The sequence below is a fragment of the Terrapene carolina genome, unplaced genomic scaffold, assembly GCF_002925995.2.
Source record: "Terrapene carolina triunguis isolate 2854851 unplaced genomic scaffold, T_m_triunguis-2.0 Scaffold141, whole genome shotgun sequence".
In the NCBI taxonomy this organism is placed as follows: Eukaryota; Metazoa; Chordata; order Testudines; family Emydidae; genus Terrapene; species Terrapene triunguis.
The window spans coordinates 5,859,317-5,876,572 of NW_020664492.1; the positions used below are offsets into that span (position 1 = coordinate 5,859,317).

The 17,256-nt window shown below is 45.1% G+C and overlaps 1 protein-coding gene across 2 annotated transcripts in view; it reads left to right on the top strand.

Moving 5' to 3' along the window:
* The window catches only part of LOC113406841 (microtubule-associated tumor suppressor candidate 2-like), a 296,281-nt gene extending 285,524 nt beyond the window's left edge, over positions 1-10,757 (top strand). For both annotated transcript variants that reach the window (XM_026653622.1, XM_026653623.1), the window contains 3 exons: positions 2,397-2,516; positions 3,915-4,012; positions 10,541-10,757. In XM_026653622.1, coding sequence (XP_026509407.1) covers positions 2,397-2,516; positions 3,915-4,012; positions 10,541-10,757 — 435 coding nt within the window. The remainder of the gene's footprint in view (positions 1-2,396; positions 2,517-3,914; positions 4,013-10,540) is intronic.
* Positions 10,758-17,256: the final 6,499 nt, after the last annotated feature.

A 17,256-nucleotide genomic window follows, 5' to 3' on the forward strand; every position in this document is an offset into this window, starting at 1 on the left:
GTGGTGGCAGATGACAGAACAAGGAGCAATGGTCTCAAGTTGCAGTGGGGGAGGTCTAGGTTGGATATTAGGAAACACTATTTCACTAGGAGGGTGGTGAAGCACTGGAATGCGTTACCTAGGGAGGTGGTGGAATCTCCTTCCTTAGAAGTTTTTAAGGCCCGGCTTGACAAAGCCCTGGCTGGGATGATTTAGTTGGGAATTGGTCCTGATTTGAGCAGGGGGTTGGACTCGATGACCTCCTGAGGTCCCTTCCAACCCTGATAGTCTATGATTCTTTGCTGTCCATCTTCATTTTTTCTCCAATGGACTGTCTGGCCCTGGGATATCATAGAAGAAGTCTATTCCATCAACATCCTGTTCAAAATACGACAAATCGATAGAATCCCTAAAGCTGATGGTCGAAATGAAGCCCATTATTAGCAGACTCTATAGGAAATTGGCCCTAATGAAGACCATTTTCTAACTTTGTGCCCCACATACCTTTTGAGAATTCAGAACTCCCCCCTTTCTAGTGCATTGGAACTTTCCGTGGGCTAGACTGAGGTCAGCGCCTTCTTCTTTCCACCAGAGCAGCACAGAACAACTGGGCTGGTGAACTTGCCCTCTCAGAGCAAAATGTGTGTAAAGGGCCAGATTCTGTTCTGAGTTACACTGCTGTAAATCCAGAGTATTGACACCAGCGACAGTGGAGTGAGTTGTACCATTGTAAAGCCAAAGTAGCTGAAGTCGTTGGTGTTACTCTGGATTCTATTCAGTGTAATTGAGAAAAAAATGTGGGACAGTACTGCTTTGGTAAATGGAACCCTAGCCCCCTAACTTCAGAAGTACTAAGCTGGAATGGGGAGTATCTTTGTGTCCTGATTCACTGTCTTTCTCCCCTCTGGGAGTTTAATCTTTATGACTAGTTCACCTGTTTTGCCACACACATCACAGACAGAGTGATCCGCTATTGTTCTAACCTGCAAACACCCAGCCCCTGTCTCCGAACTTTGTTGCTATTTCACACTTGTGCTCTTCTCCAGAAAGAGTAAAACTCCGCACAGACAGAAACAATTCTATATATTAGGAGACTTAGCAGTGGGTCGGGTTGTGGGTGCTGAGCAACATTCGGACCTCTTTCACCTACTGCAAGTACCTCCCCCACCTTGTCTCTTTTATGAAATTAGGTATACAGCTAAAATGATTGAAGTGTTATTAATGGTTCCCAATCCTGCTGGAAAGACATAACAAGTGGGGTTCCGCAGGGGTCTGTTTTGGGACCGGCTCTGTTCAATATCTTCATTAACGACTTAGATATTGGAAAGAAAGTACGCTTATTAAGTTTGCGGATGATACCAAACTGGGAGGGATTGCAACTGCTTTGGAGGACAGGGTCATAATTCAAAATGATCTGGACAAATTGGAGAAATGGTCTGAGTTAAACAGGATGAAGTTTAACAAAGACAAATGCAAAGTGCTCCACTTAGGAAGGAAAAATCAGTTTCACACATACAGAATGGGAAGAGACTGTCTAGGAAGGAGTACGGCAGAAAGGGATCTAGGGGTTATAGTGGACCACAAGCTAAATATGAGTCAAGAGTGTGATGCTATTGCAAAAAAAGCAAACATGATTCTGGGATGTATTAACAGGTGTGTTGTGAGCAAGACACGAGAAGTCATTCTTCCGCTCTGCTCTGGTTAGGCCTCAGCTGGAGTATTGTGTCCAGTTCTGGGCACCGCATTTCAAGAAAGATGTGGAGAAATTGGAGAGGGTCCAGAGAAGAGCAACAAGAATGATTAAAGGTCTTGAGAACATGACCTATGAAGGAAGGCTGAAAGAATTGGGTTTGTTTAGTTTGGAAAAGAGAAGACTGAGAGGGGACATGATAGCAGTTTTCAGGTATCTAAAAGGGTGTCATAAGGAGGAGGGAGAAAACTTGTTCACCTTAGCCTCTAAGGATAGAACAAGAAGCAATGGGCTTAAACTGCAGCAAGGGAGGTCTAGGTTGGACATTAGGAAAAAGTTCCTAACTGTCAGGGTGGTTAAACACTGGAATAAATTGCCTAGGGAGGTTGTGGAATCTCCATCTCTGGAGATATTTAAGAGTAGGTTAGATAAATGTCTATCCGGGATGGTAGACAGTATTTGGTCCTGCCATGCGGGCAGGGGACTGGACTCGATGACCTCTCGAGGTCCCTTCCAGTCCTAGAATCTATGAATCTATGAATCTATGAATGGTGATAGTGGGTAACATTTTCAAAACAACCCCAGTGATTTTGGAGCCTGCATCCCCTTGACTTTCATGGGAGCTAGGCTCTTAATCAGTTGGGTGCTTGGGAAAATTTTACCAAGTGGCTGAATATGTGATTACGGTTGGAAGACTTAGAATTCACTGTCATCCTTCTTTTCCTAGGTTGCACTAGCTCCATATCAGCACTTAGAAGAAGATATGAACAGCCTGACGCAGGTTTTGGAAATGAAGAATCAGCTAATTCATCAACAGGAAAAGAGGATCATGGAACTGGAAAAGCTGGTCAGTTATCATTTTCCCCTCACAGAACAGGGAGATAGGAAGCCAGGAGCTAAATTGGAGTGGAGGAGGCCGGGACTGGAAAAACACAATGAAGGGATCACAGAGGGCTAAATACTGTTTTCTGCCCCCTGCCCTTTCCTGTGAAGTGTCCCAGTTTTTCATTCTGAAAGGGAGAGTGGGAAGGAGGTGCTTCTTTTTATCTACTTCCCCACCAGCCTCCTACCTCCCACATGACATCCCCAAAACCTCTCCATGATTCCCCGCGCTGGTCTTTCTGGTTTTCATTTTGAAGTCTGCTGTGCCTGCAGGGGAGGTTAGGTAGGGGAGGAGATAGTGGAGGAGGGGGGCCTCTGTGATACCTATAACATCCCTATAACTAAGTATGGGGCACCAGCTGTCCCCTGCCTCCAAAGTCAGGAGTAGGGGCAGTCAACAAGGCGGGAGCAATATGGGTGGAAGAAGGAGACACTTGTGCCGTGTGGCTCCTTAATTCAGTAATCGGCATGAAGTCTTGCCTCAGTAGTGTAAATTAGCGAGGGGCAACCAGAAATCCCAGGTTAGGGTCACGCTGCGAGTGCTTTGAATTATAGCTCCCCACCATAAAGATAACACTGCCTCCTAGCCACTCCATTCTCTCTCTCTTTGTGTTTTGGTCTCCCCAGGTATGAACTTTTCAGTTAACCAGGAGTTACGTTTTCATTGTAAAGTGGAGCCATTTTGTGAGACTTGACCTGTAGGCTTCTAGCGCAGTGACAGGATGAGCCATTGCCACAATGGGGCAGCCAGGCTGGCTGCTTTAGCACAGCACTTAGCAAGCTTTGCTTCTATTTATGGGGAAGTTTGGGAACCCAGTTGATTGTTTTGTTGAACTGTCCAGCTGCTGGTGTGAATGGATATAGAGTGAAATAGCTCTTCACAGCTGAGACTTCTTAACTACACTCTGTAACATGCTGCTTCCTTAAGCTAGAGCAGAATGGGGAAACGGCTGATACAGTTACATTCACTGGCCTAGGTGGTCTCCAGTCATTCTGCTTGTGCTATTTCTCAACCATGCCAGACAGTAGGATTCTACTTCCACTATGGATATGATTTATATAACCCTGTTACAGGAGGTCTCAATGTGGGGGGGTGACCCCAGCAGATGTCAGGGGATCATGACTCCCCTGTCCTTTGGGAGGGGGAAGTCGGACACTTCAGTGCCATACCAGTGTGACATGCTGGTAAATCATTTACAACCTAAAATCACATCTGCAGCCAGAATAATCTACCTTCCTTTGACAGTGATCATTAGCTGTTACTGTAAGGAAAATAGAGCTTCTTCCTAGGGATTAAAATCCAAATTCCCCTGCATCAAGTGCTGCTATTGCTGTAAACTCAACGAGCCCTCTCTTGTTGCAGGCTGAAAAAAATACAATATTGGAAGAAAAAATTCAGGTGCTGCAACAGCAGAATGAAGACATGAGAGTCCGGATTGATCAAAATACCGTTGTGACAAGGTTTGTACAGATACTTGTAAACCATCTGAGTTTTACAGGAAACAGTAAAATTACAACTATCCATGGCTAACAGCCGCTTCAGAAACAGTAAAACTAAGCATATTTCCCCTCTTGAAACTTATTTTAATTCCCATCTGCTTATTTTAGCATAAAGGAGGTTGGCTACATATCATGTTACATTAAGCTCCCGGCCTCATCACTGAGAACAAAAGTCACAGTTGCCTCTGAGTTCAGACTCAATGCCACACTATTAGTCAGCAGCTAGTGGGTGCGGGAGAGCTACCAGTTTGAACAGTAATATACTAACTGTGCTGGTAGCCTCACTGTACCTAAGGCTGCTTTAGCATATTATATTATATTATATTATATTATATTATATTAGAAATTTTTGTGCTAGGCGCCGTATAAACAGAGAACAAAAAGACAATCTCTGCCCCAAAGAGCTTACAACCTAAGTGTAAGACACCAGACAACAGATGGATACAGAGAGACGGGGGAGTACAAGGAAACAGTGAGATAATACTGATAGGCTGTGGGCCGAGCACACCAACAACCTAACCGCTATCAAGTTTTTTGTAGGCATTATGGCAAAACAAATGGTATCACATCTCAACCATTTCCAGTCTCACCAGGTTAACACTCAATGTCAATTAGATACAATTATTTTCTACAAATATTTGCAGAAAGGACGCTGCTAAGTTAAAAGAGTGTTTCTCCTTAGTGGCTGGGTTTCCTTACGGATCTTAACTTCAGGAGTCCCCTAATATATATATGAACCAAAGCTTCCTGAACTTAGCTATTTAAAAGCAAATATTCCCCATCAGCATTCATCTAGGACTGTGGTTTTCAACCTGTGGTCGCAGACTCCTGCAGGTCTGCAGACTATCTAAGATTTCCAAAGGAGTCCACACCTCGATTTGAAAATTTTTAGGGGTCCACAAATGAAAAAAGGTTGAAACCACGGATATAGGCAATAGGTTCCTACAGTCACTAATAGGTGTTGTGTTTTGTTTCTTTTATATACATTTCTCAGTGTGGGGAATGTTGAGGATACTGAACTTAAGATCTACCTGGAAAGTCAACTTTAAAGCAAATCATTTTTCAGCCTTGTTACATGGGTATAGGGAGGGGTTAATATAAGAATTTTAATACAGAGACAATTAATGACATCCAGTAGTTTGTCTCCAACAGTGGTTAATGCCTGATGGTTCAGAGGAAGACATAAAACTCCCACAATTCACCCTGTTATGTATGGGGTGAAATGTCTTCTTGCCCTCAATTGGTGGTCAGATTGAACAACAGACAGGAGGATAGCCCATATCATTTTATCTTAGCTAGTGTAACAGCAGGGATTATTCTCATTCACAGAAATGTGTAATCCTTTAAAATAATCTATGACACTGCTTGCCTCCTTCAACAAGGGCTCTGTCCAGTCCACAGAGTAAACCTCTAAAAGGCACATAGCTTAGCCCTGCACTAGGCCAGCTCCAGAAAGCCATCTGCCAATCAAGGGGGTAACACAAGCCAAACCCTCAGCGCTGCAGTGTACAGGAGTGGAGCAGCTCGGGCAGAGTGATGGGCTCATGTACTGGGCGATCTAAGATCATATAGTGAGCAGTACCCAAGCCCCCTGTTCCTCTGCCACCTTCTGGGCAGATGCAGGGAATAGGAGTGACCCCCTGCTGCTTGACCTCATTAGGAAGGAGAGAGGCAGCCCCACTCTGAGATGGGGACATGAAAAGATCTGTATATGGGGGCATCTGCATAACTGCAGGGGTGGGGGTTCCTGACACCCAATCAGATGGCGTGGTGGGGGGCTCCCACAGTGGAAGGCAGGAATCAGCGTATCATAGAATCATAGAATATCGGGGTTGGAAGGGACCTCAGGAGGTCATCTAGTCCAACCCCCTGCTCAAAGCAGGACCAATTCCCAACTAAATCATCCCAGCCAGGGCTTTGTCAAGCCTGACCTTAAAAACTTCTAAGGAAGGAGATTCCACCACCTCCCCAGGTAACCCATTCCAGTGCTTCACCACCCTCCTAGTGAAAAAGGTTTTCCTAATATCCAATCTAAACCTCCCCCACTGCAACTTGAGACCATTACTCCTTGTTCTGTCATCTGTTACCACTGAGAACAGTCTAGATCCATCCTCTTTGGAACCCTGTTTCAGGTAGTTGAAAGCAGCTATCAAATCCCCCCTCATTCTTCTCTTCTGCAGACTAAACAATCCCAGTTCCCTCAGCCTCTCCTCATAAGTCATGTGCTCCAGCCCCCTAATCATTTTTGTTGCCCTCCGCTGGACTCTTTCCAATTTTTCCACATCCTTCTTGTAGTGTGGGGCCCAAAACTGGACACAGTACTTCAGATGAGGCCTCACCAATGTCGAATAGAGGGCAATGATCACGTCTCTCGATCTGCTGGCAATGCCCCTACTTATACAGCCCAAAATGCCATTAGCCTTCTTGGCAACAAGGGCACACTGTTGACTCATATCCAGCTTCTCATCCACTGTAACTCCTAGGTCCTTTTCTGCAGCGTACAGTAGATAGTGTTAAAATAGGTGGAGACAGTGAGGAGATAATATTTAATTCTAACCCTTTCTACATCCTCCTCCTCCTTCTCAAGAACTCCAGGGGATTTAGCAATCAGAGGAGAGGGCTGGACTCCCAAGGAGGAAGAATGGCTTTGTGGTTAAATCGCTGGTGATCCACGTTCAGTTCCCAGCTCTGCCATAGACTCCTGTGTGGTGTTGGGTAAATCACTTAACCTCTCTATGCCTCTGATTCCCATCTATAGAATGGGAATAGTAATCTTTCCTTCCCCCACTCTGTGTCTGTCCTGGCTCTCTAGACTGCGAGCTCTTCAGGGGAGTGTATCTTACCTCTGCTGATACAGTGACTAGCACAATGGAGTCTGATCTCGGTTGGGGTCTCTAGATGCTACAAGAATAACAACAGGTCTCTTTTCCATAGCACCCATGACAAATCCTACCTGAAAGATGGAAAAGAACTGGTTGGGACATATGTCTTCATAGGCAGCGTGTGTATCATTAATGTGCACTCACTTTGCAACTGCTCATACGCCATCAACCTCAAATCAGCACTGATAAAGTTGCAGATGACACAAAAATTGGGGAAGTGGTAAATAATGAAGAGGACAGGTCACTGATTCAGAACAATCTGGCTCACTCAGTAAGCTGGGTGCAAGCACACAGTATGCATTTTAATACGGCTAACTCCAAATGTATACAGCTAGGAACAAAGAATGTAGGCTATACTTACACAATGGGGGACTTTGTCCTGGAAAGCAGTGACTCTGAAAAGGATTTCTGGGTTGTGGTGGATAATCAACTCAACATGAGCTCCCAGTGTGATGCTGTGGCCAAAAGAGCTAAGGCAATCTTGGGATGCATAAACAGGGGAATCACAAGTAGGACTAGAGAGGTTATTTTACTGCTGTATTTGGCACTGGTGCGACTGCTGCTGGAATTCTGTGTCCAGTTCTGGTGCACACAGTTCAAGAAGGAAGGTGATAAATTGGAGACGGTTCAGAGAAGATCCATGAGAATGATTAAAGGATTAGAAACCATTCCTTATAGTGATAGACTCAAGGAGCTCATCAGTCTATTTAGCCTAACAAAGGGAAGGTTAAGGGATGACTTGATTACAGTGTATAAATATCTACATCGGGAACAAATATTTAATAATGAGCTCTTCAGACTGGAAATAAAGTGTAAATTGTTAACAGTGAGAGTAATTAACCATTGGAACAATTTACCAAGGGACCTGGTGGATTCTTCATCATTGGCAATTTTTAAATCAAGATTGGATATTTTTCTAAAAGATCTGCTCTGGGAATTATTTTGGGGAGGTTCTATGGCCTGTGCCATGCAGGAGGTCAGACTTGATGATCACAGTGGACCCTCCTGGCGTTGGAATCTATGATTCTGTGAATATAATTACACAGGCAAGGCTGGCATAATGTGACCACGCACGTGTCAGGGTTGCTGGAGTGTGTGCCAGCACACAGGCAGCAGGAGTACTGTATTCTACCTAGGAGGGAAAAGCCGCCTCAGTCTCCAATGCAATGTGAAGCTTGTTTCTCCTTGTGTCTGGTTACATGCCATCAGATGACACAGCACAAACTGCGATATCCTGACGCAGCATGTGGGAGATTAAAACAGGCAGTGTAACAAGCGGGGGCTCTTTTCCCTATCTGCATGCTAAAGCAGGTTGTCTTCTGAGGACATGTCTGTATTGCACAGCCTATTCACGGGTGCTTGACTATGAAGGCGCTTTCCTACTCAAATGTCTCTCTAAATTACCTGTAGGTTGTGCATGTAACTCACAGCCCTCCTCCCCACTGCCAGCTGCAGTGTTTATTAGTGTCACGGAAGAGAGTATGTTGGCTGACAGACTATCAAGTTGACTGTAAGACTGGATATCACCCTGTATAGCTGGCAAGCAATATTACACGTAAAAGAGATTAATATGTTCTGAGGGCCTGATTCTCCAGCTGCTGCATGCATATTTCTGCTTATGAGGGCAGTCCCATTACCTTCACTGGCTTTGAGAATCATTCATGTGAGTAAGAGCTGTAGGGTTACTCCCTAAATGTGCTCAATGAGCATCCTGCTAAACTGTTCTCAGAAAACAGGCAGGCACATACTGGTTGGTTGGTGGCCTATCTGGGCTTGCATAAAAGCTTTATGGCCCACATTGCTATGTGGGGAGGGAAAGAGGAAAGTAATACAGTCTTTTAAGAAAAATCAAAACCCCTCCCCCAAGCAAAGTGCTGACCCTGAAAAAGGAGACGTGTCAGAGACTCCATGAAGTCCCCTAAGAACTTCGCTATTGCTATGGATTTTACATGGCAGGTGCTCAAATACTACAGTGATGGGCATCAGTATAAAATCAATTCATGGGTAGTTCGATATGTCTCCTTAGAAACACCCTCCTCTCGCAGCTCAGAGCATACATGGAAAAGTTAAAGAAGAGTTAGGTAGAAATCTCTCCAAAAACGTTCGGTTTTATATTTAATAAATTTTGTAAACATGAAGCCAAAATAATTAATGGTGTAACTGAATAGAGCATGGGCAGCACATGAACCACCTGTTTGGGGAGGCTAGCTCCGGGTCCTGCCCCGCCCCCACCAGAGCCCCAAGACCCCCACCGTGGCCCCGGCTGCCCTCCCCCAGCTCTCAACTGCCCAAGCACCCCTAGCCCCAGAGTGCCGGTCGGCACAGCCTCAGTGCCCCCAGTGCTGGGCAGTGAGGCCCCAGCATCCCCATCGCCAGGTGGCGTGACCCCAGTACCCCCAGCCCCGGAGCGCCCAACGGGCGGCCCCAGCGCCCCCAGCCCCAGAGTGCCTGGCGGGGCAGCCCAAGCACCCCTAGCCCTGGAGCGCCAGGTGGTCATCCCCAGCACCGGGCGGCCCGAACACCGGCCCCAGCCACCCCGAATCCCCGGCTGCAGGCTGGCCTTCCCTAACCCCAACCCCAACCCTGGCCACGGAGGGAGAGTGGGAAGCAGGAGGGACCTCGGGGCAGATCATGGACAGGGCCATGCCTGGCTGTTTGGGGAGGCTCAGCCTCCCCTGGCCTGCGATACCCGACATCCATGACATTGAGCTAAGTGGCCCATTGTGCTCATGATCAGTATTAGCTTGACCACCCTAGAGACTGAAAATGTCCAATTTATCCACAGAAGAGGTTCGGCATGTTAAATCCCAGTACACAGTACCCCAGCAACATGCTTTAAGCCTGACCTGAAGGGAGCATCAGTTTAGTCTTCATGATCTTTTCATCCTGGCTGCATATGCTGCGATTGCCATCGAGGATACCAAGAAGAGCCAATAGTAATTGGGGGGAGTGGTTTGTTTTGCAGTATGGACACTTGTCCACTAGGAATCAGACTAATTTTACCCGCTGTTTCATGTGGTCCTCCAAACACCCATCGGATGGCAACAACTTTGAGTCACTCCCCACCTGGACCTAATTCAAACCCCAGGGACAAAGCCTTGAAAGGCTCCATGTCCCATTATGTACCCCTGAGCCATCCAGTCCTGACCCTGTTTCTGTGATTGCTTTAAAATGTATTATTTGTTGTGTCATATGGGGAAAAGTACACAGTTCTAACTGATTTGCTTAATAACAAACTCAAGAGTGTTTGCCCTCATGCTCATATGCAGTACACATGCTGTTGTAACTGACAGTAACTAGAAGACAAAGTGCCGGGAATTTTCTTTCAAGTTGTCAGGTTGCGTTAGGTCACTGTGATCTGACTCAGCAGCATGTGATGGAAACACTGTGCCGGGAACTGCAGGTGTATTACCTGAAATATGCTGCTTGGCTTCATCAGGAGCAAACCATTGCTATGCCAGCCTGGCTCTGGTGTGAAGCTGTCACGGGGGTGACTTTAACAGCTGTGTGGGGTACTGGCCTCAGCAGCTGTCATATTTGCTTTAATGACAATCCAGCACTGTTTAGCCGTGTGAAATGTTAACGGGTGCATTATTTCCCTCTGCAGGCAGTTATCTGAGGAAAATGCTAATCTTCAAGAATACGTGGAGAAAGAAACCAAGGAAAAGAAGAGGTTAAGCAGGACTAATGAAGAGCTGCTTTGGAAGCTCCAGACAGCGGAGCCCATGAGCCCCGTTAAACTGTCTCCTACGTCTCCTACACCTATTTATCGCTGTTCATCGGGGCCTCCTACTCCCGCAAAAGTCAGCACGGTGCCAAGATGACCGCTCCACGCGGCTGCAGACGTTAACTGGGCTTTTACACATTTTTCCAATCCGCTGAATGTGATCATCCAAGAAAGTATTAACAACGATAGACACCTAGGGTTGGTTACTGCAAGCATGCTCTGTAGCTGCATAAGTGTAAGCTAGGCAGTGTACTATTATCATTCCAGTATAGAAGCTCCCGGTACTGGCACACTGATGTCTTAGAGTAGTATAACCAGTGTAGTCTGATGTGTAAACATTTTGCCATGGTTAGAGCCGAAAAAAAGAAAATACTACTACTAATGGTTCATCAAAATGAACCTTTGCTGCAGTGGTTCAGGTTAGTTACAAACAGTTCACGTTTTGAATATCTATATATGTATGTGTGTTTATATATATATGTATGTATTGTACCTATATAGGTGTATATATTGACACACACAACATATATGGAGTTGAAGATGTTCTGAATTGCATTTTTTATATTATTGGATACTCTACTAAGTGCTGATATATTTTCATGATGGTCAGCAGTTTTGTAACTTGTGCCTAAGACTTATAGCTAAATGAAATGCATTTCTGTCAAGCCTCCCAGGAATATTTCTACCCAAAATAGAAGAAAGTTACTTAGAAATAGAAGCGCCTTCCAAACTACCACCAAGTGGTACCCTGTATAACGTGAACACCAGCGACATTGAGATTCTGAAATAGTACTGCCTTCAAAACAATCACCTTCATACTCAATGCCAGATAAGGTCACTCATTCCAGTCTCCAAATTTCAATTATTATTAGCATCAATATTGTGAATGGATGTAGGATAGAGACCAAAACCCAGAGGGTTTTAGCACGTTCCATACAATTTATTTGATAGAGTGACTCCATTTTACTCTCTCAAATCCTAGTTAGCCTTTTTATTGTTAACTGAACACTTTTGGAAGCACTCAGAATCTATAACAAATCCAGTCCCGAGTTATTTTATTTCAAGCCCCAGAAAGACGAAAAAAAATATTTGCTGTGACCTTGACATTTGGCCAAAAGCATTAACCCCCTAGTTGGATATTCTAAGAATTTAGATCCAGTTTGCCTCAGGGTACAGGGGATCCTGCACATACTAGACTAACGTTTGCCCTTGTTAATGGCCAGGAGAACCCCAGGGAAGATCTGTGGGGGCCACATGGATCCAACTGAGGCCAGAATTTGGTCCCTCGACATATATACCCATATATTTTGAGGCCAAACTACCTTAAACCTCTGCCTTCCAGGCAAAATGCAAATACTCTTAGGTTTCCCTGTTATATTAACCCCCTTTGCTGCACCTGTTAACCATGCATGTGTTGCAGTGGCAACTTTCCATGCCGTGCCTGTCTAGACCAGATGGAATGTCACGCCATACTGAGTGAGCATGCTGGTTTCCCAGGGGCACAGCACCTCAAACATCAGTTAGAATGAGAAGGGGTTAACAGTATTTCATCTGGATCCTGGGTACAGGTAGGGAACTGCACAAAGCCAGGCGAGGTCCTGTTGTCTTTGATGTTCTCTAAATGTGGGTTCCAGCATTTGCATCAGATTTGTTTGGATTAGACTGTGAAAGCGTTTGATGTAGCACAGCGGCAGGTTAGGTGTGTGAGTCACCCACACAAAAGCAAAATGTTTTCTTAAAATGATGTGATGCTTTTATTTTCAATTTGTGGCAAAGACCCTGCACATTTTCCTGCCCATTCACAGAGCGCACTGTGCGCTCCAGGACCTGACCAAGTTACAGCCAGGATGTAAATACCGACAGAAAATATTCCAGGGTCATGAAGCAATGGAAAGAATTGTTGTCACAAGGTGTGTATACAGATAATGACTCGCATGGAAGCAGGCAGGAAGGCATTTACTCCAGCAAACCTGCGCGTTGTTTGCACTTGACATATGCTTCAGCTTTCCTTTGATGTATTCAGAATGCTCAAGCTGCAGCTTAAGTACAGCCAGCTTCGATCTAAGTGGCTTTGGCCCATCCCAAGATGTAAAAATTAGGTTAATTTTTTTTTTTTTAGAGAAATTTATTTTTGTAGCAGTTTTGCATGATATTATGGTCCTGAGTACATTGAACATCTTATTAGACTAGACCACGCCATATTTGACTAACACTCTCGAAATACATTACTAGCTTGTATGTGTTCAGCAAGTACACCCTGAAAGTAGGAGAGTTGTTGAAGAATAAAAACCACTATCACTATCATTTTGGTCACTTTCATACTGCACTTGCTAAATGCACAGATACTCTGCAATACCTACTTCATTTGTTATGTTCCAGTCTGGGGCAATGTGTTCTATTACAGTTACCATGATGTTAATCTAAATTATCCCATGTGCGACTCACCAAAACATTATACTTCCTGATCTGAGCTGGCTGAGCCAGTCTGTTTTCCTTCATCATTTCTTTGTTTACGGTGCTTTACTCGTCCTTTTGTCAGCTAAGCGCACATGCAATGGATGCTCCTAGCAATGAATTGGGAGTTGGGGCTTTAGTGGTGGGTAGACTGGGCTGCCAGTGATCCCAACATCATTTCCATTCTCCCTGTCTTATAATAGTCACTTCCTGATGGTGTTTGTCACTGGATGCTGATGCTTCCATCCATGTGACTACAGTTGGCTGCCCGGGGCTTCTCTTCCCCATTCACCCAGTTCTCTGCGAGAGAGGGGGGAGCTGCCTGGGGCTTCCCCTCTCCCGGCCTGCTCCCTGCCAGAGCTAGGCATCCTTGTCAATTTCACAGCTCAGCCATGAAATTGACAAGACTGCCTAACTCCTGGCAGAGAGTGGTCAGGGAGGGGGCCCGCTGGGGCTTCTGACCCTGGCTGCTGGCTGGGAACAGGGTCTAAAGCCCCCCACCCCGCCCAGCTTCTGGCCCCGGCTCTCAGTCAGGAGCGGGGTCCAGCCACCCAGCGGAGCGGGGAGAGCTGGACTCTAGCTGCTCAGCTTTCTTGTCAATTTCAGGGCTCCTTCCTTGAAATTGACGAGAGCCAACAGTAGATGTAAGGGATGCAGTGTCTGTCACCCTGATTACACCAACATTAGCCTTACGCCTCTCGTGGGGGTGGAGTTATTATGTCGGTGTAGTAGGGCACTTACATCAGTGGGAGGAAGGCTGTAGTGTAGACACTGACATTATTAGGTTGACATAAGCTGCCTTATGTTGACTTAATTGTGTAGTGTAGACCAGCCCTCAGCAGCAGTATACCACCAGTGAGCCTTTCCCTGACCAGTAGTAAGCATATCTCCCTCCAGTATTATCCATAAACCAAGCTTTCTTAAATGGCAGTGGAGAACACTGCCACTCTGTCATATAATCTTGTTTCCTGACCTAGCACCCTCTGCTTTCTCTGCCCACACTTCCACTTACAAATGCTAACATCTGCTGGCATGAAGGGTTGGTAAGGGAGATGTAACTGTCTGGTGCAAGAATGGCATTGAAGTGAATGCAGTAAGAGCCAAACCTGTTTCCTTGTGCACCAGAATTCCCACTAAAATTTCAGTGAAAATCATAGGTGCACTAGGAAGCTAGTACCCAGGTCTGTAGGTTGGGGAAAAGATTTTGTTTTCGGGACCTGGATTTGTTTACTGGCTGAACTTCAGGCACCAGCACATTTGTGGCTGACTTGGCTGATCTTTCATCTACCATTGTTAAGGTGTTGGCTGAAATGACAGGAAATGTACTGGCATCTGGATAGGATTTAAAAAGCAGAAGCAGCAGGATTTTGATAATTCATCACTATCTATTCAAAGGAAAAGTCAGTGGGGGCCTATCCTCTATACCAATCCACAAGAAAAGAGCAAATTGTTAGGGGGAAATTTACACCAGTGCAAAGAAGAACCAGCTCAGAGCCCTGTAAACTCATGTAAGATGCGTGGAGGAGCTATTGGGTGAAGAGGGGACAAGGACAGTCCTGCTGCATAGGAGTTCTTTATGCACACTGAAAATGGGGGTGCCCAGAGATCTGTGACTACATGGATTCAGTGACCCTAACAACCCTATTTTAATCCTTGGGTTTAAATAGCAGCCACAATGGGGCACTGCTACAAATCCACAGGTTGCCTGTGGGCTGGGTTGGTAAAATGCATCGCCGCTAACTCCACAACACAGGCTTTTTTCAGGAGAGATAAATTTCACCCTGTTACAGCAGCATTTCCTGATGCTGTGAGTGCAGGCCTGCGAAGACACTTGGGGAGGATTATAGTTTATTGGGTGAATTTATCTATATTTTGCAGCCAATGTAAACAGCAGGATTTTCAAGCACATAACTAGGGTGCATAATATGGCCTAGACAGTAACAAAATGTGGGAATTCACTTTCAAAACAAATGTCATTGAATTATACCAAAACAGCAGCAGGCTAGCAAAGCATTGTGATTGTAGCTGGAGTTCTCACCCTGTCAGCGCATGCTCTTAACGTTGGGTAGTATGGGGCTGTTCATGCATTAGGCCTCAATACCTGAACAGTAAATGTTCCACTTACAAATAAACCCTGCTGGCTAGTGAGGGCCGAATAAGGATTGTGGGGAGAGGGACTATCTTTTACAAGGCAAGTGCTCCTGAGACTTAATTATGGAGGAACTCTATCGATTCCTCCGCTTGCTCTCCTCATTGACCCACACTGTGAGAATACAAAGTAAAAGCTGCCAAACCATTCTTTGATGTAGCCAGCCCTGTACCCACTAATCATTAGTTTCTGCATCTCTCAAAGGGCTACAGAGTGTATACTTTTCCTCCACAGCAACTATCCATAAAGACAGCTATTTAGCTACTAAAAGTGACTTTATTTTTATATTGGAAGCCGTCCAATAGAAAGTGAAATAACAATTTTACAATAAAGGAACCAAAATACACACCTGAACTTCAGCGGGCTTTGTGGATGCTCAGCAATTCTGCTAATCAGGCTAGTTTAACTTAGATGCTTAAATGTGGGTTTTACGAACTTTAGGCATCCAGGTTTGAACATTTTGGCCTACGTTTTTAATTCAATGCACATAATTATGGCTGTACTATAAACCTCTGTAAAACCACATTTTATAATGGAAAAGCCTTTAACTATGGAAGGATAAAATAAATCCCTCTTTTCCTCCACCTCCACTGCAAACTCAAACAGTCCAGTAGCTAAAGCAGAATTACCTTCACTTCTATAGTTCACTAGGTCCCGCTTTCATTAATATGACTAAGCCACAGGGCTAGCATCTGAAATGAGATTCTGTCCTCATGTTGGTGGGGGGGGCTCAGAAGCCAGGTTTTGGTTCAGTCCATTTCTAGGACATAGCAAGAGGAAGTTGGCAAGACTAGTCGGATTGCTCCCAGTCATGGCACATCACTTTAGCATCAAATTCATGACTGGTTTATGAATAGCATTCTACTTTAGTTTTCATTTAGTTTGTAAGTACTGAGCAGGTGAAATGATCAGTGTTGGGCTCGGCGATGGGTATGGCGGGGGTGGGGGGTGCAACGTTGGTGGCACAGGGCCTGTAGGTAGCACACTTTATGTGATTATTCTTCCACTCCCTTTCCCTTACAGAGATGACTCAGCCAGGCAGGTCAATGATACTTGATTATTGCTATTACCTTTTAGATAGCAAAAGGATGTAGGTGACATATGCATAGGGAGTAATTACTCCGGGGACCATTGCTCTATAAAAAAAAAAATTGTCACATTTGCTCTATAAAAATACAACTGCAAGCTTATTTGGGGACGTGGCCTTAAGCGTATTTATTATCTCTACTGCAGCAGCACCCAAAGGACCCTATCAGACTGAAGGCTCCATTGTAGTTGCTGTACAAATACAAATTAAGCCATGGCCTCTGCCCCATGGATGGTCCCTGGAGAGAGTTTTTAAACAGCCCATCTGCCCCAACTGCCTTCAAATTCCTCCCACCCAACAAGCGTCTTCCTCAGAAAGAATGAGCATGTGAAGCAGGGCCTCCTTGAGACCATAGCCAGCTGGTGGGCAGCCTCACTTATGGTTTGTCTATATTTCTGGCTAAATCAGCACTGCTGCGAGCGATGCAGTGGTGTTGATTTAGTGGGTCTGGTGAAGACAAGCTAAGTCAATGGCAGAATGCTCTCCCATTGATGTCTGTACTCCACCTCCCCGAGAGGCGGAAGGTAAGTCAGTGGGAGAGCATCTCCCATTGACACAGTGTGGTGTACACACTGCTGTCAGTCGACCTAAGTTCCGTCAACTTCAGTTACTTAACTGAAGTCGCGTAACTTAGGTCGACTGACAGCTTTAGTGTACACCAGCCCTGAGAGGCAAGTGATGAAAAAGAGTCAGAGAGCAACAAATTATTTCTTCTCTTTTTTCTTCACATCTGTCTGTGGGACATGAGCAGTGTTTGAATTCTTGCAACTAAGAAATTTGCATAAATCAAATCAGTAGATAAGTTCCTGCATTTCACTGAAATAATTTGCTTACGATAAATCAGCAGGTACCTAATGGTTAAGTTCATTTTTTGGTGAGAAAACAAACAAACAAAAACAAAATCAG